Raw genomic sequence first — 26,449 nt, forward strand, 5'->3', positions numbered from 1 at the left:
TAATTGTACATTGCACATTCAGCGGGAGATGTGATAACAGCACATTTGGAAAGCGGTGAAATCATCGGACAAAGTCAGCATGGATTTGTGAAAGGAAAATCATGTCTGACGAATCTCATAGAATTTTTTGAGGATGTAACTAGTAGAGTGGATAGGGGAGAACCAGTGGATGTGGTATATTTGGATTTTCAAAAGGTTTTTGACAAGATCCCACACAGGAGATTAGTGTGCAAACTTAAAGCACACTGTATTGGGGGTAAAGTATTGATGTGGATAGAGAATTGGTTAGCAGACAGGAAGCAAAGAGTGGGAATAAACGGGACCTTTTCAGAATGGCAGGCAGTGACTAGTGGGGTACCGCAAGGCTCAGTGCTGGGACCCCAGTTGTTTACAATATATATTAATGACTTGGATGAGGGAATTAAATGCAGCATCTCCAAGTTTGCGGATGACACGAAGCTGGGTGGCAGTGTTAGCAGTGAGGAGGATGCTAAGAGGATGCAGGGTGACTTGGATAGGTTGGGTGAGTGGGCAAACTCATGGCAGATGCAATTTAATGTGGATAAATGTGAAGTTATCCACTTTGGTGGCAAAAATAGGAAAACAGATTATTATCTGAATGGTGGCCGATTAGGAAAAGGGGAGGTGCAACGAGACCTGGGTGTCATTATACACCAGTCATTGAAAGTGGGCATGCAGGTACAGCAGGCGGTGAAAAAGGCGAATGGTATGCTGGCATTTATAGCGAGAGGATTCGAGTACAGGAGCAGGGAGGTACTACTGCAGTTGTACAAGGCCTTGGTGAGACCACACCTGGAGTATTGTGTGCAGTTTTGGTCCCCTAATCTGAGGAAAGACATCCTTGCCTTAGAGGGAGTACAAAGAAGGTTCACCAGATTGATTCCTGGGATGGCAGGACTTTCATATGAAGAACGACTGGATGAACTGGGCTTGTACTCGTTGGAATTTAGAAGATTGAGGGGGGATCTGATTGAAACGTATAAGATCCTAAAGGGATTGGACAGGCTAGATGCAGGAAGATTGTTCCCAATGTTGGGGAAGTCCAGAACGAGGGGTCACAGTTTGAGGATAAAGGGGAAGCCTTTTAGGACCGAGATTAGGAAAAACTTCTTCACACAGAGAGTGGTGAATCTGTGGAATTCTCTGCCACAGGAAACAGTTGAGGCCAGTTTATTGGCTATATTTAAGAGGGAGTTAGATATGGCCCTTGTGGCTACGGGGTTCAGGGGGTATGGAGGGAAGGCTGCTGCAGGGTTTTGAGTTGGATGATCAGCCATGATCATAATAAATGGTGGTGCAGGCTCGAAGGGCTGAATGGCCTACTCCTGCACCTATTTTCTATGTTTCTATGTTTCTATGTAAGGTAAAGATTTTTACTCCTCATGTGTGTGAAGGATGTAACAAATAAAGTCAATTCAATTCAGGTACTCAGCAGGCCAGGCACCATATATGGAAAAAATTATCGTTGACATTTCGGGCCAAGGCCCTTCATCAGGACTGGAGGAAAAAGGATGAGGAGTCGGAGTGAGAAGGTGGAGGGAGGGGAGGAAGAAGCACAAGGTGATGGGTGAAACGGGGAGGCAGGAGGGGTGAAGTAAAGAGCTGGGAAGTTGATTGGTGAAAGAGATACGGGACTGGAGAAGAGGGAATCTGATAGGAGAGGACAGAAGGCCATGGAAGAAAGGAAAAGGGAAGGAGCACCAGATGGGAGGTGATAGCAGGTAAGGAGAGAAGGTGAAAGCGGGGAAAGGGAATGGGGAACGGTGAAGCGGGGCATTACTGGAAGTTTGAGAAATCGATGTTCATGCTAACAGGTTGGACAGAATATAAAGTGTTGCTCCTCCAACCTGAGTGTGGCCTCGTCACGTTAGTAGATGAGGCCATAGATCGAGATATTGGAATGGGAATGTGAAGTGGAATTAAAATGGGTGGGCACTGGGATATATAGCTTTTTCTGATGGATGGAGCATAGGTGCTTGTTGAAGTGGAATCAAAGGTTATGGGGGTAAGGCAGAAACTGGATACTGATTGTGGATGATCAGCTATGATCACAGTGAATGGCAGTGCTGGCTTGAAGGGCCAAATGGCCTACTCCTGCACCTATTGTCTATTGTCTATTGAAGTGGTCTCCCAATCCACGGCGGGCCTTATTGATATACAGGAGGCCACACCCAGTGCACCAGATACAGTAGATGACCCCAACAGACTCAAAGGTGAAGTGTCGCCTCACCTGGAAGGACTGTTTTGGGCCCTGAATGGCAGTGAGGGAGGAGGTGTAGCACTTGTTCCGCTTGTAAGGATAAATGCCAGGAGGGAGATCAGTGGGGAGAGAAAAATGGACAAGGGAGTCACATAGGGAATGATCCCTGTGGAAAGCAGAAAGTTGGGGGGGGGGCGCAGGGGGAAACATGTTCTTGGTGGCAGTATACTGTTGGAGATAGCGGAAGTTTCGAAGAATTATGTGCTGGTTATTAGCAGAGGCTGGTGGAGTGGTAGGTGAGGACAAGAGGAACCCTATCCTTGGTGGGGGTGGCAGGAGGATGGGCTGAGGGCTGATGTGCACAGTATGGAAGAGGTGCAGTTGACAGCAGTATTGGTGGTAAAGAAAGGGAAGCCCCTCTCTTTGAAGAAGGAGGACATCTTCTTTCTGGAATGAAAAGCCTTATCCTGAGCACAGACGCGGCAGAGATGGAGGAACTGAGAGAAGGGGGGTGGCTTTTTCACAAGTAACAGGGTGGGAAGAGGTATAGTCCTGGTAGCTGTGAGAGTCCGTAGGTTTATAATCGACATCGGCAGATAAGCTGTCCCCAGATATAGAGACAGAGAGATTGTGAAAGGGGAGGGAGGTGTTGGAAATGAATCAGGTAAATCTGAGGGCAGGGTGGAAGTTGGAGACAAAGTTGATGAAGTCGTCAAACTCCACATGGGTCAGGAAGCAGCACCAATGCAGTCGTTGATGTAGTGTAGGAAAAGTGCAGGACGGTCACCAGTGTAGGCTTGGAACATAGACTGTTCCACAAAGCTGACAAACAGGCAGGCATAGCTGGGACCCATGCCAGTACCCATGGCTACAACTTTTGTTTGAAGGAAGTGGGAAGAGCCAAAGGAGAAATTATTTAGAGTGAGGACAAGTTCCACCAGACTGAGGAGAGTGGTGTTGGAGGGGAACTGGTTAGGTCTGGTGTCCAGAAAGAAACGTAGAACTTTGAGGCATTCCTAGTGGGGAATGGAGGTGTACAGGGACTGGACATCCTTGGTAAGAATAAGACGATGGAGGCCAGGGAATCTGAAATCATTGAAAAGATCCAGAGCGTGTGACGTGTCACGGATGTGGGTAGGGAGGAACTGAAATAGGGGGGATAGAACAGTGTCGAGGTATGCAGAAATGAGTTCAGTGGGGCAGGAGCAAGCTGAAACAGTGGGTCTACCTAGACAAGTGGGTTTGTGGAACTTTGGTAGGAGGTAGAAACGGGAGGAGCAGGGTATGGGAACTATGAGGTTGGTGGTGGTGGATGGAAGATCCCCAGAGTTAATAAGGTCAGTGATGGTGTGGGAGACAATGGCCTGGTGCTCCTTAGTGGGATCCTGTTTGAGGGGTTAGGAAGAGGAGGTGTCTGACGGTTGCCACTGGGCCTCTGCCAGACTACAATGGCAAACCCCTTATCTACGGGTTTCATGGTGAGGTTAGGATTAGCGTGGAGAGAGTGGAGGGCAGAGCATTTGGAAGGAGTGAGGTTGGAATTGGAGAGAGGAGTGGTGAAGTCGAGATGGTTGATGCCCCATCGGCAGTTGGCAATGAAAAGATCCACAGCCGGCAGAAGACCAGGGCTGGGTGTCCAGGAAGAGGAGAAGGGTTGAAGGTGGGAGAAGGGGTCACCGGTGTGGGGTGGAGAGTCCTTGCCAAAGAAGTAGGCACGAAGGCGGAGGCAGCGGAAAGAACAGCTCAGTACCGGGGGGTGGGGCACTGAGGTGTGCACACAAGGGGACAAAGATGTAGCCCTTACTGAGGGCAAAACATTCTGAGTCAGAGAGGGGAAAGTCAAAGTGATGGTGAAGACAGAGCACGGATGAAAGCTGGGATCAGATGGGGGAAGGAAGTTGGTGGTGTCAGACCTGCTGAGTTCCTCCAGCATTTTGTGTGAAATGCAATGTTAGCACTCATTTCAAGAGGACTAGAATATAAAAGCAAGGATGTAATGTGGAGGCTTTCTAAGGCAGTGGTGAGACTTCACGGAGTATTGTGAGCAGCTTTGGGCCCCTTTATCTAAGAAATGATGTGCTCAAGGGAGGTTCACAAAAATGATTCTGGGATTTAAAGCTTATCATATGAGGAGTGTTTGATGGCTCTGGCTTTGTACTCACTAGAACTCAAAAGAATGACAGGAGACCTCATTAAAAACTATCAAATGTTTAAAGGTCTTGATAGAGTGGGTGTGGAAAGGATGGTTCCTATGGTGGAGTGTCTAAGACCAGAGGACACATCCTCAGAATAGAGGGTTCCCATCACCTCTGTCTGTTGCTCCTCCCCCTTCCTTTTCTTCCATGGTCTTCCATCCCCTCGTACCAGATTCCCCTTTCTCCAGCCCTTTGTCTTTTTCACCAATCAACTTCCAGCTCTTTACTTCACCCCTTCCCCGTCGCCTAGTTTCACCTATCACCTGCCACCTTATACTTCTTCCTCCTCTTCCTCCACCCCCACCTTCTTAATCTGACTCCTTCTCCCTTCTTTTCCAGTCCTGATAAAGGGTCTCGGCCCGAAACATCAACTGTACTCTTTTCCATAATCGCTGCCTGGCCTGCTGAGCTCCTCCAGCATTTTGTCTGTGTTGCTCAGAATAGAGGGATGTCCATTTTGAACAGACATGAAAAGGAATTTTGTTAGCCAGAGAATAAAGAATCTGTAGAATTTGTGGCCACATGCGACTGTGGAGGTAAAGTCACTGGATATATTTAAGGCAGAGGTTGATAAATTCTTGATTAGTCAAGACATTAAGGGATATGAGGAGAAGGCAGGAGATTACGGCTGAGAGGGAAATGAATCAGCTGTGATGAAATGGTGAAACAGACTTGATGGGCCAAATGGCCTAATTCTGCTCCTATATCATATAGTCTAATAAAAACCTTCTAGGAAAAGAAAACTTTAATGAGGAACTAGAATACAAAAGTGTGAAGAGGATGAAAAGGAGGTCCAGAGATGTTGTACAAATGAAGAACACAAGAGACCTAGAGAGACTAAAATCTGATGTAAATTACAACATCCTAAAAAGTGGGGAGCATTAGGAAAACATTTGTTTGTGACTCTACTTAGATTAGAGATGCCAAGGAAAATACGCCATAAAGCCTGAAGAAAATTTGGGACTGCGCTATTGGGATTGAAGAAGGTGGGGAGGGGGGAAGAGTAATACAAATGAGAGATAGTTTTGAAGACGGCAAAGACAGACTAATTGCAAAAAGGATGGAACTCAGTACTTCTTTTCAGATAAGTTTCACAGAGACATTTTAAACATCAATATATAATGAAGACTAGCAATGTTGCAGAGTGAAGACATTACCCATGTAATAACAGGTAGACAACTTCACCAAAGGCTTCATTGCAGCACACATGAAAGTTGCTGGTGAATGCAGCAAGCCAGGCAGCATCTCTAGAAGAGGTACAGTCGACGTTTCGGGCCGAGACCCTTCGTCAGGCGAGGGTCTTGGCCCGAAACGTCGACTGTACCCCTTCCTAGAGATGCTGCCTGGCCTGCTGTGTTCACCAGCAACTTTTATGTGTGTTGCTTGAAATTCCAGCATCTGCAGATTTCCTCGTGTTTGCGTTTTTAAAAAGGCTTCATTGAATATTATACGACAGAGGGTGAAGGGGTTTGGCTGAAAGAAGTCTTTAGTTCATTGGCTCAAACAAAAGAGTGAGAGAAGTGAAATCAGCAATTGGATCCAAGAAAGGGAACTTGGTCTGTAGAGTCAGCGCAGTAGGTTAATGTGCTGCACAAAACACAAGACCAAATACATTCAGCCTTCCATTTGATATCTAGTTTTTCTCCTCTCCTGATGGTTATATGAGCACCCATGCCCCTCTGTAGTTTTCTCAGCACTGACTCTTTATATTTGTGTCGTGGACTTTCACAACTGGGTAGCTTTTTGCAAGAATATTATTTCTGTTCTTCATGTTACCAGCATTGAAGACAGTCACTTTAGCAGACATTTTTGCCTCCACAGCACCCAATGAGGTACCTTGAAATACATAGATGAAAATTGTTTACATTTTAATGTTACTCCTCCTAATGACTGCATTGGTACAATGACAGCGGTCCCTCATAGCAGATATATACTGTACGTGCACATCGACAATGAACCTCGACAAAATGTAAAATAAATCTTGAAAAACTATCACAGTCCAATGTAAAATGAGTATTCACTATCCAACAAAAATAATTGAATTTCATGGATACAAGTTATCATTCTTCTTTCCAAAAATTCTCCACAGCCTTGCACCTTCCTATCTCTTGAACTCTTTCCAAACATAATCCTCTGAAGTAAACACTCTCCTCCAATTTTCACTTCTTTGCCACCTAAAATTTTATTTGTTCCACCAGTGACAGCCGGGTCTTCAGTTGCCTCATTTGGACGTTTGCCCTAGCATCAAAATTATGCTTGCAAACAATTCTGTGAGATACATTTTAGCCCATGGAGTAAGTAGCAAAGTCTGCCTTATGTGGATTTGTTCTGTCTTTTATTCATTTGCAATGTAAGTACACGTCTGCTACTTTTGTTTATCTTATTTATGGGAGATATGTTTCAGATCCTACTGCTACTGTGCCAATAAAATCAATGGGGAAAATTCAAGATTGTAAGATGAGTCATTTTGATCTATTCTCTCTTCTGATACAATGGGAGTGATCTGTAATGTATCATAATGTTCACTTACCGCATATAACATATGTGTAATGATAGTATACAAAATAATTTTCTTCCATTTACCCTGAAACAGTGATGTTGCTGGTCATGAGATTTAGATCCAAGAGCTGGATAATGCATATCATAAGCAGCTTTCAATGTGTAAACTGGCACAAATGATAGGATATACTTACTTTAAGAGTCTTTCTGATGTAAAATGACTTTTACTTCAAATAACTTTTACACTGCTGGAGAGTGTTTTTAGTTTTCAAGAGGATCATCTTGGGAAGGGATACTGAAAATTGTGATGAGTACATGGAACGGAGTAGCAGAACTCAAGACATATGTCATAAAAGCAACACATTTGGAAGATTTTACTTGTCTCCATGTTGTGATATACACACAATCCTCTCTTACTGATGTGCTTTTCAAAAGAGTGAAAGGAATTCTGGTCTTCAAAGCTACATTTCTGATCATGTACGAGCTAACTACCTCTCAAGGTACACCATTGTCAAAATCCATTTTTTTTTGTTCCACAATTAAACACATCTAAAGCTGACTCCTACAAAGGTAAATGAATTACTTTAATTATATACTTGCTCAATATAATTTAATAGACACTATGGCAACAGACCAGCCATAAGTAGCTCACCCACTTACAAAGATCTAATGGCTTTATCAAGAACAGTGATCATATCACTGGCTTCCAGAATGAAAGGCAATGGCATTAACATATGTACACTGTTTTATTTTACAGATTGGGAAATGTTCTACAATTTTATAACTCTTTACATAAGAAATGTTCAAAGAATTCCCATGATTGGAAAATATTTTTACTAACAGATCACTGGAACCTATTTCACCTGAAGGTTGCATGTTCTTTGATGGAAACGCTGTTTAAGAAAATGGCCCAGTAAAGAGAGTTAAAATTCTATTTATCTGTCTTTTTATTAATAATATTATTTCCTTAAATGTTTAATGAATTTTATGAAAGAAAGTTTTATTTTTCTCTGTTGTGTTATTTGATCAAAGGGTGTGTTTTTGTTTGATGGAGAGTGGACAAGTCTGTTCAGGCATGTGAGTCATTATTTTATTTACTTAGAGATGAAGTGTGGAACACGCCCTTCCAGCCCAATGAGCCACATTGCCTAGCAACCAACCTATTTAACACTAGCCTAACCACAGGACAATTTACAATGACCAATTAACCTACTAACCAGTACGTCTTTGGAATGTGGGAGGAAACCGGAGCACCCGGAGGAAATCTAAACGGTTCACGGGGAGAAGGTACAAATTCCTTACAGACAGTGCCGGAATAGATCTCCCATACTCTCCGAGCTGTAATACCATCACTCTAAATGCAATGCTACCATGGCACCCTATTCTGTTGCTGACATATTAAATTATATGAGATTTCGTATGTGCTATCTATTATTATGCAGGTGTTGTAGATGTGATTTCTTTCATTCTATGGTCTGGTTGGTTGCCAGATATGTATCAGTTTGAGTTGGTCTCACAGCTTTGTCCACTTACCTCGCTCCCTATTGGACAGTAAGGCTGTGAGTGCCTGCTTCGCCATGGATACAAGTTACTGACACATGCATACCTTTAAACAATGGCCAATGGGCAAAGACCCTCAAACCAACTATGCCTAATAAGGCATTTGGGACTGACTTCAAATTTACCATAAAGTGCTACTTATAACAGCAGTGAGGCACACTTTAGCATTGATTAGGGCAGGCTATAAACCTAGTAGTTACTTGTTATTTTTTACAGTGTCATAAACTCACTTTAGATTGCTAGTTACTCTCCATAGCAACTTAGTTGAATTACTAATGTGTTTAAATATTTTATGGTGTCTTTAATTCACATAAAGCATCAGAAGCTGTTCAGATAATAATCTGGGAAATATTAAGATATAAACAGGATACAGTGATATTAGTCCTTTTATGCCATTACATTATCTTCCTAATAAAATATTTCTTTCTGAAATATGTTTAAAAAATTACAATTGTGTTCAAAACACGACAGATACAAAAAGAAGCCGGCAGTAACAATGGGACAGTCTATACAAGATTGTCGATATAAAGATTACTTTGGATAAAAAAGGCTTTGCATAAAAATCTTACACACTCTCTTATTGATAGATGACATTAGCCAATTCATGCTGTGTAGGATCTCTTTTTTAATCCCAACTCTGCAACAATCAGTTTCACCTCTGATCAAATATATTTATAGAAACAAACACCTGTTTCAGAGGAAAATATGATACACTTTCTTTTCTTGCTTAACAAAATAAATTAAATATACATGACTTTCTGTTTAAAATCTATATAGTTTTACACCAAAAAGGCTTATTTCTGTGATTAGTGTCTCTCTCTAATCCACATAAGCACTACTATTTGCTACAACATCATTGCAAAGTGATTGTATGGAACAGAAAGGTACGATTGCAGGTTAAGAGCGGAAGCAAAGCTCAGTTCACCTGGAGGCTCTGCTGGAACAGCTGCTGGGCTGTGATGACCTATCCTGACCCCAAATGATGTGGCAGATTGCCCAGCGTTTCTTCATCTCTTCAGTGAAAGAGAGCAGCACCCCATCCACTTTTCTGCTGCCTGGATGAATACATATTTCATCCTTGCAGTCTCTGCCAGTTCACATGTGAAGTATTGTTCTGCTGTTCCATTCGTTCATAATGGCAGTGGCCAGACACAGTTATTTTGCAGGCTTTGTTTCAAACTTTCCACAGCACCCAGCAGACATCCATTTTGAAGCACTGACTATTTAAATCTGAATCAAGTGAGCCAGGAACTTAATGTCGACAGCATCTTTCTTTAAAACGTGAAGAATTTAATGTGAAGCCTCTAGTGAGCACAGATGTATTTGTCTGTATTATTGCAAATATAATCTTTCTAATTCCTGTTCGTATTTCAAATAATTGTAATTATTTTTGAAATATATATAATATATAAATATTATTTGGTTTTTTTGAGGATAAGGTATTTTTTGTTTTGGGATTTAACTGCATAAGTCAACTAGTCTCACAGTATTCAAAAATACCTCAAGTATAGTTTATAATTTTTTTATATATATAATTTATCAGTACAAAGCAATTGTTCAGTACTTGGGGCAAAGTTTTTCATTAGTGGGACTGCGCATCAAAAGTTAGTTGCATTTCATAAGGTTTTTAAATTGGGATTAGTGTGAGATGATTGAGTTATTGCAGTTTTACTTAAAGCAAGTTAGGCATTGAGTCGATCTTTTGGTATGAATCCCTTCTAAAATATCACCTTGAATCATTCACTGCAGCCCAGGTTTCACTGCGTCCAAGTACACTCTCATTACATGGGAATTTGAGAGTAGCTCCATTTTCCACTCTGTCTCCCAAGTTCCTAAGGAGGCCTTTGCCAGCTAGCCTTCAGTATACCGGCAGTGTGGGCTGACGAGAGAGGTCCCGCTGGAAGATGGAAATACCCTCGGTACTCCAGTGGCTCTGAGCTAACACTGATAGTGGATATGCTGGTGCTGGTGGACCTTGCCTTCGACGTGAGAGTGCGTGTGAGTGTGGATGTCCGTGTAAATCTTCGGGTACATTTTCGGGGCCGGCGGCACACCCAGCGGGGGCCCTTGTGCCAGCAGGTGCTGCTGCTGAGCCACGTACTCCTCATAGTTTATCGGAGTGACGCACTCCTTGTCCGGCACCTGCGACACGCAGGTCCGGTCCCTCTGCTGCTGCCTGTGGATCGCGGCCACCGTTGCCGCCGGGCTTGAGCAAGGCTTCTTCTTGGTTTGGCACAGCCAGAGCAGGATCGTCCCGAAGATGAAGATCGCGCCGGCGGGTATTCCAATGATTACGGGCCAGGGCAGGCTACCACTCGATGAGGTGGTCACAGGTGCTTTCGGGGGCTTGGGATCTGTCACACCACAAGACACCAGGAAAGACAAAAGGCGAAGAGGGCAGGGGTGAAAAACAAAAAGACAAAGTTAAAACTAAGTGAAGAAATTCAATACAGATGACTGCAAATCCCATCCATTTTCGTTCAATGCTCATATTTTGTCATGAGATAATAACTGCCAACAAAGCATGCATCCATTGTCCAATTATAGAGTCAAAGCACAAAGTACGAGTTGGCTATAGGTCCTTTAGTCCAACTAGACCATGCTGACCATGGTGCTTACCAAGCTAATCCCATTTGTCTGTATTTGGTCCATATCCCTCTACTAAAACCCTCCAATCCATATACTTAACCTAATGCCTTTTAAATGTTTTTATTATATCTACCTCAGCCACTTCCTCTGGGAGCTCTTTCCAAATACCCATCTTCTCCACCCTGAGTGAAGAAGTTGCCCCTTGTGTCTTTTTAAATCTAGAGATTTCACCTTAAACCTATACCCTCTAGTTTTCAGTTCCTCTTCCCCGAGTAAAGAATATGTTGTTCACCCTGTCTATACTCCTCATGATTTTCAACACCTCTGTACGGTCTGTTCTATATTCCAAGGAATAAAATCCTTGCTTGCCAACCTTTTCTCTAAACTCGGGCGCTCGGGTCCTGATGGAATCCTTGTAAATCTTCTCTGCGCCCTTTTCAATTTAATGATGCTTTTCCTGCAACAGGTTGGACAGAATGGCACATAATACCCCAAATGAGGCCTCAGCAACATCTTGTGTAACTTCAATATAACGTCCCAACTTCTATACAAAACAGCCTGACTGATGGAGGCCAGCGTGCCAAATGCTGCCTTCATCACCCAGTCTGCCTGTGATGTCACATTCTGTGAACAATGTACTTGCACTCCTGGATTTCTCAGTTCCACAATTGTTGACAGATTTCATATTGGCCAAAGGACAGGAAACCAGTAAGAAACAAGAGAAATCAGAGCAAAAACATAGGACCGGGAAGCTGAATAAGATTAGCTTTTACTTGTCACATGTGCGTCGAAACATTGAAATATACAGTGAAATCATTTGTTTGGTTCAAAGACCAACACAGCCCAAAGATGTGCTGGAGTCAGCCGATAAGTATTGCCATGCTTCCGGCAGCCACATAGCATGCCCAATCTTAATCTTAACCAGTACATCTTTTGCAATGTGAGAGGAAACCAGAGACCACGAGGAAAGCCGCACGGCCAGGGGGAGAACAAACTAACTGCTTATAAACTGTGTCAGAAATTAAACCTTAATTGCTGATGCTGTAAAACATTACACTAACTGCTAGGCTACCACCTTTCACACTTGGGTGCATCATTGGAAGTCAGGGCATGAACCATACTTACAATTGCTCACAGAACTACCAGTCTGACATGCAGTCATTTTATTCGGTTCACCTGTACACCTATTCGTTAGAGTGCATCTTGTGAAATAAGTCTCAATGTAGATATCACGCTCTCTAAGCTTTGTAAGACAGAATTATTAATAAAATTACAGTGGCAATGCAGACCACATCAACTTTGAATGATGCTATCCTTATTTGAAGTGGCTTAATCTGTTTTAAATCATTATCAAGTTCAGCTGCCTTCTAATTAGAGTGTCATTAAAGCACATCTGGGCCCCTCAGTCACTAATTATTGAACCTAATTTGGTTTAATGATGCTAAAAGCACAGCAAAAATAGAAAGAACTTGGAGACAAGTACTAAGTCCCATCTGAATCACTTTAATCTTCAATATGACAGTTCATATCTTGTTCAAATAAGAAGTTATGAGACAGGCCGGTAATTATGTTGATGGACATGTAAAATGACTTGCATCATTGGAAGTCAGGACATGAGCTGTACTTACAATTGCTCACGGAACTACCAGTCTGACATGCAGTTAGTGGCCGCTTTCCTCCGTCCACCTGTACACCTACTCGTTAATGCAAATATCTAATCAGCCGATCATATGGCAGCATCTCAATGCATAAACGCATGTAGACATGGTCAAGAGGTTCAGTTGTCGGACAGACCAAACATCAGAATGGGGAAGAAATATGTTCTAAGTGACCTTGACTGTGGAGTGATTGTTGGTGCTGGATGGGGTGGTTTGGGTATCTCGGAAACTACTGATCTCCTGGGGATTTTCACCCTCAACAGTCCTTAGAGTTTACAGAGAACAGTGCAAAAACAAAAAAAAAAATCCAATGGCCAGCAGTTCCACAGGCAAAGACACATTGTTAATAAGAGAGGTCAGAGGAGAATGCCCAGACTGATTTAAATTCACAAGAAGGCAACAGTAACTCAAGTAACTATGTGTTACAACAGTGGTGTGCAGAAGACCATCTCCGAATGCACAACATGCTGAACTTTGAAGTGGATGGGCTACAATAATGGAATACCATGAAGATACAAACGTGGCCACTTTATTAAGTAAATGAGGTACCTAATTAAGTGGCTACTGAGTGTTTTCTTCAAGAAGATAACTGACAAAGGTAAGTCCCTCAGAAATGAGACAATTTCAGAGCAAATAATCTTCATTTTCTTCTCCCACATCTGCTAGTGATCAATAACCTATTAAGCTTTGTAAAGGCCGATTGTTAATAGGACTGAATACACAGTTGAGTAAAGAGAAGAGTGATCAAGCTGAAGAGTGAGTCATGGTTGTATACTTACAGATACATTTTCCTTTATTGATTGGTGGTGTGGCAGCTTCATTATAACTCCAGTACAGAATGTTTTAAGTTTCACTTAAGGAGTATTTTACTGGAAATAATTCAGAAGATGTGTATATTATTTGTGTTTCCATGTCAACACAATGAGTGGATTCTAGATCCATTTGGGATCTAGGCCGAACAAATTGGCTACCAATTATAGTCTCCTCAACCAACGTCATTTACAATTTATCCAGCTGGCACAACAGCTCTCCTGAAGAGGCCAAGTAATTTTCTTTGCTCGAGAGTTTCATCAGATTTAACATGGTCTTAAAATTGAAATGCACGCAGCTAAAAGCATAGCAAGATTTCACCTACAACATCACAGAAGATGTTTTAAACATTGGAACAAACCCAACCAATCTTTTCTGAGAAGACTCTGGACAATGTGCTGAAGGCTTATAATCAAATAAGTCACTCATTGTGATGGGGCCAGCAAATATTTCTCAGGTAAAGCCATGAAGAGTTTACCCAGTGGCATCATGTCCTTGAGCAATTCAAACTCCTGAATCTACTTTTTCTCTTATTTCCAAGAATCACACAGAACAGGAAAGTATTTAGCCAATAGTATATCTGGTATTTTTTTTTCGGTTACATTGCAAACCTGATCACTCCCTAGAATCCTGCAAGTTTCTTCATTCCCAGCAAATGTCACAATTCATATAGACCGAGAGTTATACAGCACAGAAATGGGCCCTTCACAACACCACATCTGTGTGTGGAGCCATGGGAGATGGTTGAGTCTTACATAAGTGTTTCTCATTCATATTTACCATGAAGGAACGTAAGCTAGAAATTCATTGAAGGGAACAATGATATCCTCACACCTCCCAATATAATGAATCAGAAGGTGTTGGCTGTCTTGAGGTGCATAAAGATGGATAAATCCCCAAGGTCTAACCAAGTGTTTCCTTGGAAGCAGGGGAAGAAATTTTCGGGCACTGGAAGAGATTCTGCATCTCCCTTAGGCTCAGGTCTGATACCAGAAGACTGAAGGTGGATGATGTTGTGCCTTCATAGAAACATAGAAACATAGAAAATAGGCGCAGGAGTAGGCCATCCGGCCCTTCGAGCCTGCACCGCCATTTATTATGATCATGGCTGATCATCCAACTCAGAACCCAGCCTTCCCTCCATACCCCCTGACCCCTGTAGCCACAAGGGCCATATCTAACTTCCTTTTAAACATAGCTAATGAACTGGCCTCAACAGTTTGCTGTGGCAGAGAATTCCACAGATTCACCACTCTCTGTGTGAAGAAGTTTTTCCTAATCTCGGTCCTAAAAGGCTTCCCCTCTATCCTCAAACTGTGACCCCTCGTTCTGGACCTCCCCAACATCGGGAACAATCTTCCCGCATTTAGCCTGTCCAATCCCTTTAGGATCTTATACGTTTCAATCAGATCCCCCCTCAATCTTCTAAATTCCAACGAGTACAAGCCCAGTTCATCCAGTCTTTCTTCATATGAAAGACCTGCCATCCCAGGAATCAATCTGGTGAACGTTCTTTGTACTCCCTCTATGGCAAAGATGTCTTTCCTCAGATTAGGGGACCAAAACTGCACACAATACTCCAGGTGTGGTCTCACCAAGGCCTTGTACAACTGCAGTAGTACCTCCCTGCTCCTGTACTCGAATCCTCTCGCTATAAATGCCAGCATATATAAGAAGGGTGCAAGAGTAAGCCAGTGAAAGGCAGGTCTGTGAGCCTAACACTGGGGATGACAGGAAAGTTGGTGGAGGGTATTCAGAGAGGAAGAATTTACCTACATTGGGAGAGGACTGGACTGATTAGGGATAGTCACCATAGATTTGTCCATGAGAAATCATGGCTTGCCTACTGTATTTTGAAGATGTGACCACAAGGGAAGGATGGTTAAATCAGGGCATTGAGTGGACAAGGCCCTGAGAATGTTGTAGTATAAGGAGACCTAGGGGTACAAATACATAGATCCCTGAAAGAGGGAAACTCGTGTAGAACAGGTGGTGAAGAAGGTATATGGCATTCTTGTCTTCATCAGATGGGCAAGAGTTGAGATGTCATATTACATTTGTACAAGATGTGGGTGAAACCACACCTTGAATTATTCATTTTTTAATTATTTTATTACAACTTTTAGAATTTTTATATGTTTTGCACTGTACTGCTGTTCCAAAACAACACATTTCAAGACGTCTGTTAGTGAAAATAAACCTGATTCTGATTCACGTTGGATCCTCTATGCTGCTGCATTTATCTGTTTGCTTGTTCAAGGAGCAGTCAATGATTATTTCCACAGTCAAGTTAATCTTGCACAGAATTAGAATGAACAGAAAGCAGATGAATCATCTGCATCCAAACGTATGTTGACAAGTGATGTGGAACAGATTCCACTGGTCACGTCTTGCCACAGCTCTGAAACCTGTCGCCAACTAACATGTGGGGATATGTGAAATGGGTTGACATTTAGAAATGTTATGAAGGGTAAGAACAGCAAGATTTCATGGCAGGGAGTAAGGCAAGAAAGTACTTTTCTGCCAAGTCTCCTGAATCTTTCCCTGGCTCCGTGTGTCTTCCAATAAAACAGTGAGGAATTTCATAGGATGTAATACCTTCAAGGCCAGAAAAGATTGACGTGGACTAAAATAAATTCAGACATTTTACTCTGAGACATGAAGAGGTTATTTTCCACAGCAAAGCAAAAACTGACAGTGTCTTGCAGTCTCAGAACACAATTCCTTCTTGTTCCCTCATCTACACTCTCTGTCCCTCAGTCAGACATGGTTCCCACCACATTCCCTGCTTGTTTGAACATCTCCAGATTAATCCCCAGTCAGCAACACTAAACGCTCTTCACCAGTATTTCAATAAATTCAACTTCATGAAATTTCACATCACATGTTGGGGATAATAAACCTAATTCTGAAAAGAAAAATTACAAGGTGGCTTGAACGTTTAATTTTCCCATCAGGTGTCTTCAATAGATTTTGATAACATAGATGATTTAGTTCGCATCTTATTGGTAATTAATTATCTCCTTCGGTACAAAGTGCTTGCATCCAACTGGGTAACCTCACAATTTCAAGCCTGTTATTTCATCTTCTATAACTTAATTTTATCTGCTGTGAATTGTGAACAAAAGAAGAATGAAGCAGCCCATGATAAATTATTTTTAGTGTACTTGATTGAAAATTATTCAAACTATGTAACCCTTTGAGTGAAGGGATTTTCTTCATCCGTTCTAACTGTATTTACCTTGATATCCACAATGGCTCCTGTTTCTACTGCCTTTACTTTCATTCACTGAATGTGAGTTGTGATAACACTTAAGTAAAAAAAAATTCTCACAAAGCTGAAGGAAGGACCTTAGTGTCCTATAGGCAATTTCAGAGGGTAGTTAAGGGTCAACCATAAACAGTGGCTTGCGTTCACTTTAGACCAGACTAGGGGAGGATCACAGATCACCTCCCACACAGCAGAGCAGGGAACTGAAAAGTTTCTGCACGCTAGTCTGTTAGTTTCCATGTCAATGCTGGTATGCTTAATTCATTTGTTGTATCTTTTTATAATTTAATAATTATAGTGAGGTGCATGTTTTAGAATACAAAATTTATGCTTGAACCTTGAAAGTCTTTTTTTTTTGACAGTTAGATATTTGCCAAAAATCAAAATAAAACATTTACCAGCAAGATTTCTGGTAGTGTACACAGACACTAGGTCTACCAAATTTCTTGGCCTCACAACTATGAAGATCAGCAACCAGCAGAATTCTGCCATACTGTATGAGGATGTCCTTGATCTCTTAGAGGCTATATCTACATTTTTCTGGTACTAAGTCACCAATGGCTTAGAAATGGATTGATGGAAAATATAGATTTGAGCTATAGGACCACCATCCTTCAAACAAATTCTGGTGTTAACAGCAACAAATTCTTCTTTGCCCAGTGGCAGAATTGGTTCCAACAGTTTGTACTGTGAAGTCTTTGGCTCAATACGTTCCGGAGGCTTGCCATTCACTTTGATAAAGCCATTTCCCATTTTGCAATGGGCAACCACAGTTACTATTTGATGCAGCTTTGTTAGAAACAATTGGAAACTGGAACAGGTTGCAAAGGTCTTTCAGCAGGCCATGCAAGCTCCCGCATACTTTTCTCCATCTTGTAGGAGTCTCTCCCTTAGAGATGGTCTCAGTGAATATTGTAGCGTCAGAACAAACAGGGGATAAGAAGCACAAGGCAGTAAATCAACCTTGTGTTCGAGAATTATGCGCGATCATTGTCAGAACAACATCACAACTGCAGCATAACATGCATTGCATGATATCAGCAAGGTAAGGCAAGGTATGCTGCAATGCTAGCAGTTGTTATATCAGTGCACCTTATCTCTGCGCAATTTGAATTACTTTCCCTAAAGGAAAACGCATTTGAACGGCTTTAGCTACTTGAGAATTGTTTCTAACAAAACTACATCAAATAATAGGTTAATGAAAAGTCATCATATTGCTATGGTTACCCAGACGTTCTATCTTCTCCCTTTCATCGACAGAAGATAAAAAGCCTTAAAGCACATGCCACCCTGATGCTCAAGGACAGCTTCTCTCTTGCTGCTAAAAGACTATTGAACATTTCCCTTCTATGATAAGGTGGAATCCCGGCCTCAGACCTCATGATGGCCTTGCAATTAGTCTGCCTGCATGGCAATTTCTCTGTAACAATTTCTTCTGCATTCAGTCACTGTTCTCCCCTTCTACTACTTCAATGTACTGTTGTAATGAAATGCTATGTCTGGATGGCATGCTAAACAAAGTTTTTCACCATACCTCAGTATCACAATCAGGTTTGTTATCACTGACTCTGTATATCATGAAACTTGTTGGTTTGCAGCAGCAATACAGTACAATACATAAAAGATACTATAAAATACAGAAAGACATATTTTAAAAAATAATAGAGTGCAAAATATTGAGGTGGTGTTCATGGGTTCATGTACTGTTTAAAAATCTAGTAAAAGTGAAGAAGCTGTTCCTCAAATGTTGAGTTACTGTCTTCAGCCTTCAATCTCCTGTGCCTCGTCCCGGATGGTAATAATGAGAAGAGGGCATGACCTAGATGGTGAGGATCCTTAATAATGGATGCTGCCTTCTTGAGACATTGACTTTTAAAGATGTCCAATATATCAACAGCACCTGCCTATATACCATTGAGGACACTTATACAGAAAGGTATCAGAAAAGAGTCAGTATCATCATGAAGGATCCCACTCGCCCTGCTCATGGACTGTTTGTCCCTCTCCCATCAGGGAGGAGGCTACGTAGCACCCACGCCAGGATCAGCAGTTTCAAAAACAGTTATTTTCTCCAAGCAGTAATGCTGATCAACACCTCCACCTACTAACCAATCCCACCACCACTACTTTATCATTTCCTGTCAGTCACCTTATGTACACACCCTACTGTGCCTTGCGTCACTTTATGGATGCATAATCAATCTACGTATACACAGTAAGCTATCTTATGTATTTATACTTATTGTGCTTTTTATTATTGTTTTCTTTATCTTATTGCAATTTTTATGCTGCATCGGATCTGGAGTAACAATTGTTTCGCTCTCCTTTACACTTGTGTACTGGAAATGATATTAAACAATCTTCAATCTTGAACCTTTTTCCTCAGGACTTCTACGTCTTTTTGAGTGACACTGAGAACTCTTTCTTCTGCACCGTTCATGTAGCCAGAATGTGTGAATTTACCTTCTACCTGCCATGGGTAGTGTATTTCTTGGAGCAGCCAGCCTTCTTTGGTTGCTACACACCAATGCCGTGGAAGTATCTGAACAGAGTGTGATCTCAATAGGAACAACCCAGATCCGTTTTTAGTGCTTACTTCCGGGTGGAAGTTGCCCTAAAGCTTAGATAAACATATTACTAACACAAATGAAAATAATGCATTAGCACACCAAAAATATTTGCAGTCCATTTTCTAGACATAGCTTCCAAGTTCAGAGACCTCTGAAGACACTTAATCACTAAAATGGAGGATAACAAGACAGCAGTGTTGCACTACAGAGAGATCACACTGAGAGTTCATGAGGCATTATACGACTACTGTTCAATGTTAACGTTCCATCTACAGACATTTCCATGTCCCTCAAGACTCAACAATGTCACTAAGAATTTAATGTTCTATCAAGGCTATAAACTGTATTTTCCCTGCTTATCCCTCAGAAATCAAGGTCCTATAACTCAGAACTGTCCATTCTCACTGAAGAAAACAAAAGAACAACTTCTAATAATTTTGGAAAAGATAATGTGACCGGTTCCTGCCAAGTTGCAAACTATTATTTGTTCCACAATCTTAGCGTCTCAGTCAAAAGGTTATTGCTATGCTGTCATGATTTTTGCTGAGATCCAACACTGATCTCACACAGTTTGACTTTGAAAGCAGACCTGAAATTGGATTAATTTGCAAGTGCTGTGCAAGATTTTACCTCAACGTTGATTATGGCTATGAACAGAAAATGCAGCAGCAATTCTCCCCCTGGATTTCCTCCACTATAAACATTCAGCCTTGATTAGTTCAGTTGAATACAACATCCCAACATGTGCAGACATGAATAATGCCCCAGATTGTCAGTTTCACATTTAGTAAACACCATTAATCTTCTTTCAACTCTTTATATTGAAAAGTACAAATTCAATACCATTTGTATAAATTTCTAGTTGAAAACCAGTCCAGTGCAACACCAATACACTTAATCCTTTCATTATGATTTATTTAATTTATTTCAGCATAATTTATTCATGACATCAAATATTTGCATCTGTGGCTTCCAACATCAAAGCAGGCTGAACACTTTAAGAGGTGGACTAATAAATTACTTTTTAACAGTAACCTAAATCTTAGTTAGCAAGCAATTGAAAATCTATTTATTCAAAATGATTTACTTGTAACTCAAGAGTGAAGTTTCCTGTTCCTTGAGGTGAGTGGAAAACCTGATTATTTTTCCATCTACACCGCCTGTAGTCAGAAGTCTGCATTTTCAAGCCAGGTAAAACTTGGTTAGCTTCAGTATAAAGCTTTCTTTAGCCTGGCCCAACAGTGAAGTCATTGGAAATGAAAACCAAGAGAGAGATATAAAGAGATATCTGAGTTCATGTTGCTTGTTTCACAATAGCATCCAAAGTCAAAATTAGCCCAATGTGTCATGTCAAACAGGTACGCCGATGTGGGAAATTACCTTTCCATGCTTTCCACATTGGATCAGGTTGAAAGCCAAAGTCAAAGTAAATTTACTTTGTTACCATGTACTACCTTGTGTTGCCATTTTAGTGTTAGTTGATATTAAACCACACGTAGTTTGCCACTTGTTTGTCCCACACTACGCCCAACTTGTCCCAACCATGCATTGTTGAAGAGAACTATACAGAGTCTGGCATTAGTTTATGCCAAACTGGAGGAGGTGGTGAAGAGCCACTGCTTCAGCTGGGGTGGATGAAATCTGCTCCATGCAATGAAAGGGTGGAGTGCGTGACCGCTGCTCTCTCTAGATTCCTTTTTCAACTTTTTTCTCACAACTCATTTCAGAAAACGTGGGTAACATGCTGGTGGAGAGTATCAACAGCCTAAAAAAAGTGGGTAGCTGATAGAGGAGGTTCCAGTGGGCTATCTTTGATACCCATCAACATCTGCAATGTAGACCTGACTCTAAACAAACTGAGTCCCTCCCATCTTGGATTCCCCTCTGATTCACCCAGACATAGGAGCGTAACAAGTACATGTAGGAGTCTTGCACGGGCTTCACCATTAGATAAGATCATGCCTGATCTTTTACCTCAGTGCCATTTTTCTCCACAAACTCTGACTGTTTTATTTGTTCCAAATCCAACACTAATTTACAAAGTGGGGCAGATGCTCCCACCGAGCATCAATATCACGCCATGCAGGAACCTTATGGTCTTGATTGACTCGAATCAAAATTCTAATAGCGCCAACTGGCAGCAGGTTCTGACCTTTCCTTCATACAATTTGGTACATAATTCACAATCTTCCTTATTAATCCATTCAGGTTAGACTGGTTTTATCTTCCCCAGAGCTCACACAGAAATCACCCAATACTTAGAAATCAGGAGACTGCTTGTTGGCCACTAATGGAGCAACAGCTCTCTACTGCTGCTCCTAGTTTATTTACTTTTCTCTCCAGCCTTTTGAAATACTATTGCTAGATGGGATATTATTTTAATATGACTACTAAAGCAGCTTTAGAAGCTATTACGAGCTCAGTTAAAAAGCTTACTGAGGAGTTTCAACAGTTTAGAAAAGAAGTCAGCACTGAAATTAAACAAATAGTTACAAAACTAGAAGATATTCAAGCAATTCTAACCGAACAGGATAAGAAGAAAAAGGAAGATGAAGATGTTATTACTTTACTGGACGGGAGAATTAATGATATGCAAAAGCTATATGAAAAACAATTTAAGACCAACGAAATGATGAGACAGAAGATTATTGATTTGGAAAACAGAAGTAGGATGATCAACTTATGAATCTTGGGACTTAAAGAACAAACGGAAGGAGATAATCCTAAAGAATTCTTCACAAATCTTTTAATGGAACTATTCCCTGATATTATAAAGTCTCTGCCTTTGATTGACCGTGTTCACAGGTCACCTATCTATGGATCGGCTTCAAAATCTAAACCAAGATCAATATAATGATATGTTTCCATGAATTTCAAATAAAGGATCGCCTGATTCAAGCTGCCCATGGAAAAGGTATGATTGACTACCAAGATCAAAAGATACGTATTGTTCAAGATTTTTCATCAGAAGTTATGGCAGAACGTGCTAAGTTCAAAAGAGTTATGACGGAGTTATACAGTCAAAATTTTAAACCCTCTGTTCGTTCTCCAGCTCGACTGAGGATTACATTGGAAGACGGATCATTTAAATGGTTTTATATGAAGGAACAGGTGCAAGAATTCTTAGACTTTTAAAAAAAATGACTGTATATATATATATATATATAGAATAGACTAAAAATCTTGCAAAAACAGAAATACTACATATTAAAAAATGACTGTTTAATATTTTTTGGTATGAATAATTGTTATTTCTGTTTGAAAAACCCATCTAAGCTTATTTCTCACTGTATTTTATTTAGTCTTGGTTGGAATAGAAAATAACCTTGAATTCTTGGAGCGGTTCTAACAGGCTTTCTAAGGGAATGTGTTTAGGGGAAGTAGATATTGGTTGCTCTATGACCGAGTTTCTCTCTTTGGGAAGGGGAGGAGGGATGGGGAGTCTTTTTTCTCGAAGCTGATTTGGAAATCCAGTCAATTCTGTTGCTTAGTTAATATATTTCAAGGTTTATTATTTGGGTTTAACATACATTTTTCTTATTGTTATTTTAATCTTTCTTATAAAGAGCCTTAAACTGGATCAAAGTATTAATTTACTTAGTTTTAATGTAAAAGGACTAAGATTTTTGCCTATATTTAAAAAAACTTAAGGTACCCATTGTTTTTCTTCATGAAACACATGTACGCACGCGCTTTTTTTATTGATGGAGAGGATCTCATTTTCATTCTTCATTTCAGGCCAAAGCTAGAGCGGTTTTGATCCTCATAGATAATAAAGTTCCCTTTGTTCAACATAAAGTAATTTCTGATACTAATGGGTGTTTTGTTATAGTATCAAGGAAACTAAATAACAAATTAATGGTATTTGCCAATGTATATGCTCCGAATATAGATGACCCAGGTTTCTTTAAGCATTTTTTTTTCATTTTTGCCAGATCTAAGTCTGTACTCATTGGTGATGGGTGAAGACTTTAATTGTTGCTTAGATCCAATTTTAGATTGTTCATCTTTTAAACCAATGATACCAAATAAATCAGCTGTGATTATTAAATCTTTTTTAATGAAATGTGGCATTGTTGATGCCTGGTGTTTTTTTTCATCCAGTAGATAAGGAATATTCATTTTTTTCTCATGTTCATCATATGTATTCCAGGATTAATTTTTTTTTAATTGATAGCCAAATGATTCCATTAGTTCGATCCTGTGAATAAAAAGAGATTGTTGTTTCAGATCACGTTCCTGTGTTTCTATCTTTAAATCTTCCTGGTCTTCTTCAAACAAATAGATTTTGGCGATTTAATCTAACTTTATCTGATAAAGATTTTTTAAAGTTTATGAAGAGACAAGTTACTTTTTTTTTGAAGAGAATACGTTGGAGGAGACTTCTAGTCTTACCAGATGGGATACCTTTAAGGCGTATATTAGAGGAGAAATTATTTCTTATACTGCAAGTATTAAGAGGAAAGCTAATAAAGAGAGAGAAGCTATTCAGCTGAAACAGTTAGACCAAGAGGGTATGCCTTGGCTCCAGAACCTGCTTTATATAGAAGACGTGTTGAAATTAAAACAAATATGATCTTCTTTTAACTTATCCAATTGAAACCCAACTCCTAAAAGATAAAAGTCAATTTTATATTCATGGAGATAAAACAGGTAAACAGGCTGATCAGATTAAAACTTTTAGAGCTAAACGACAGATTAAAGAAAGATGCAAAACTAATGGTGATAGGACAACTGATTATTTAGAAATAAATGATACTTTCAGAGAATTTTACTCTGAACTTTATAGTTCTGAATCTTCTAAGGATGATATTTTAACAAACAATTTTTTAGATCAACTAAACATTCCTACAATTTCTGACGACAACAGAAAATTGTTGGAACAACCTATTTCTTTCAAGGAAATTGTTGAGCCTGTGCACTCATCACATTTGAGGAAAGCTCTGGGTCCAGATGGACTTTCTGGAGAATTTTACAAGGCCTTTTCCTCACTGCTTATACCTCATTTATGTTCAGTTTTCTAGGATTCATTTAAGTCCGGCAGACTTCCTCAATCTTTTTATGAGGCTTCCATTTCGCTCATTCTTAAAAAGAATAAGGATCCAACTGAATGCTCTTCTTATCGACCGATTTCTTTTCTTAATGTTGATGCTAAGATCTTATCTAAAGTTTTGTCCCATAGGATTGAAATTATTTTACCATCTGTCATTTCTGATAACCAAACCGGATTTATCAAAAATCGATATTCTCACTTTAATATTCGCTGGTTATTAAATGTTATTTATTCTCCTTCTAACATGGTATTGGAAGGTGTGGTATCCCTAGATGCTGAGAAAACTTTTGACAGAGTTGAATGGAATTATTTATTTAAAACTTTAGAAAAATTTAATTTTGGGCCTGTTTTCATTCAATGGATTAAATTACTTTACTTAGCCCCTTCTGCTAGGGTTATCACTAATTTTCATAACTCCAAACCATTTAAGCTTCAACGTGGCACTAGACAAGGTTGTCCATTGAGCCCTTCGCTTTTTGATCTGGCCTTAGAACCGTTAGCCATTGCTTTTCGAGAATTTAATGATATCACCGGTATTTTAAGGAGAGACACTATTCATAAAGTCTCGTTGTATGCTGATGATTTGCTGCTATTTATTTCCAATGTTGAGACTTCATTACCCCATGTGCTTTCTTTACTCTCCTGCTTTAGCCAGTTTTCAGGTTATAAATTAAACCTACATAAAAGTGAACTTTTCCCTTTGAACAATTTCATACCTATAAATACTAACTTTCCTTTTAAAATTGTAAGAAACCAATTTACCTATTTAGATGTAACAATCACTAAAAACTATAAGTGTCTATTTAAAGAAAATTTTCTTACTCTGTTGAATCATGTAAAAAGAATACTATCAAATTGGTCGCCTCTTTTGTTATCGTTAATTGGTCGAACTAACTCTATTAAAATGAATATATTACCTAAATTCATATATCTTTTTCAGGCATTGCCAGTTTTCATTCCTAAATGCTCTTTTGATTCTCTTGACTCTATTATATCTTCTTATAGACGGAAGAATAAGCGTTCTAGATTAAATAAAATTCATCTTCAGAAAGATAAAAAGAATGCAGAATTAGCCTTATCAAACTCTAGACTTTATTATTGGGTAGTTAATATAAGAAATCTTACATTTTGGTTATAGTATATAAATCGTGAGGATTGCCTGATGTGGGTTTTTTTAGAAGCTAATTCTGTTAATAAATTATCTATTATTTCTCTTCTTGGATCCTCACTTCCTTTGTCTTTGAGTAAGTTAGCTGATTATCTGGTAGTTAAACACACTATGAGGATTTGGATACAATTCCAAAAATATTTTGGCTTATTGAGATTTTCTCTTTTGAGTCCCATTTTTTCTAATTATTTTTTTAAACCCTCTATGATTGATGTGACTTTTAAAGAATGGGATAGATTAGGTATTAAATGCTTTCAGGACTTGTTTGTAGAGGGAAGTCTTTTTTCGTTTGAACAATTGTCAACTAAATATATTCGCATTTTTTTCGATACCTACAAATAAGAGAATTTTTACAGTCTCAAACAAGTACATTTCCTAAAAGTCCTAATAAGAATCTACTAGATGAAATCTTTAACCTGAAAACTTTCTATAATGGATCTATATCTAATATTTATAATATGCTGTTGGGAATGAGAAGTGTTCCTTTAGATAAAATTAAAAATCTTTGGGAACAAGATTTAGAGAATTCAATTTCTGAGGAAACTTGGAATCAAATTTTTAAATTGGTCAACACTTCATCGTTATGTGCCTGTCACTCACTCCTTCAATTTAAAGTGGTCCATAGGGGCCATATGACTAAGGATAAGTTGTCTCATTTTTATTTAGATATAGCTCTGTATTGTGATAAATGTAATAATGGAGAAGCTTCACTCATTCATATATTTTGGACATGTCTGAGTCTTGGCAAATATTGGAAAGAAGTATTTCAAACCTGTTGGATACTTTTTAAAGTAAATTTCAAGCCTAATCCTTTGACTGCTTTATTTGGTATTGTTGGAGGAAAGAATATTATTT

The 26,449-nt window shown here is 39.8% G+C and overlaps 1 protein-coding gene across 6 annotated transcripts in view; it reads right to left on the reverse strand.

Moving 5' to 3' along the window:
• Positions 1-7,481: 7,481 nt before the first annotated feature.
• Positions 7,482-26,449, reverse strand: part of fgfrl1a (fibroblast growth factor receptor like 1a) — a 344,477-nt gene continuing 325,509 nt past the window's right edge. For 4 of the 6 annotated variants that reach the window (XM_063047049.1, XM_063047043.1, XM_063047048.1 and 1 more), the window contains exon 7: positions 7,482-10,829. In XM_063047049.1, the coding sequence (XP_062903119.1) occupies positions 10,414-10,829 (416 nt within the window). In that variant the 3' untranslated portion in view covers positions 7,482-10,413. The remainder of the gene's footprint in view (positions 10,830-26,449) is intronic. The other 2 variants (XM_063047046.1, XM_063047047.1) reach the window with 1 other exon arrangement.

Source organism: Mobula hypostoma, chromosome 4 (assembly GCF_963921235.1).
Source record: "Mobula hypostoma chromosome 4, sMobHyp1.1, whole genome shotgun sequence".
Lineage (NCBI taxonomy): Eukaryota > Metazoa > Chordata > Chondrichthyes > Myliobatiformes > Myliobatidae > Mobula > Mobula hypostoma.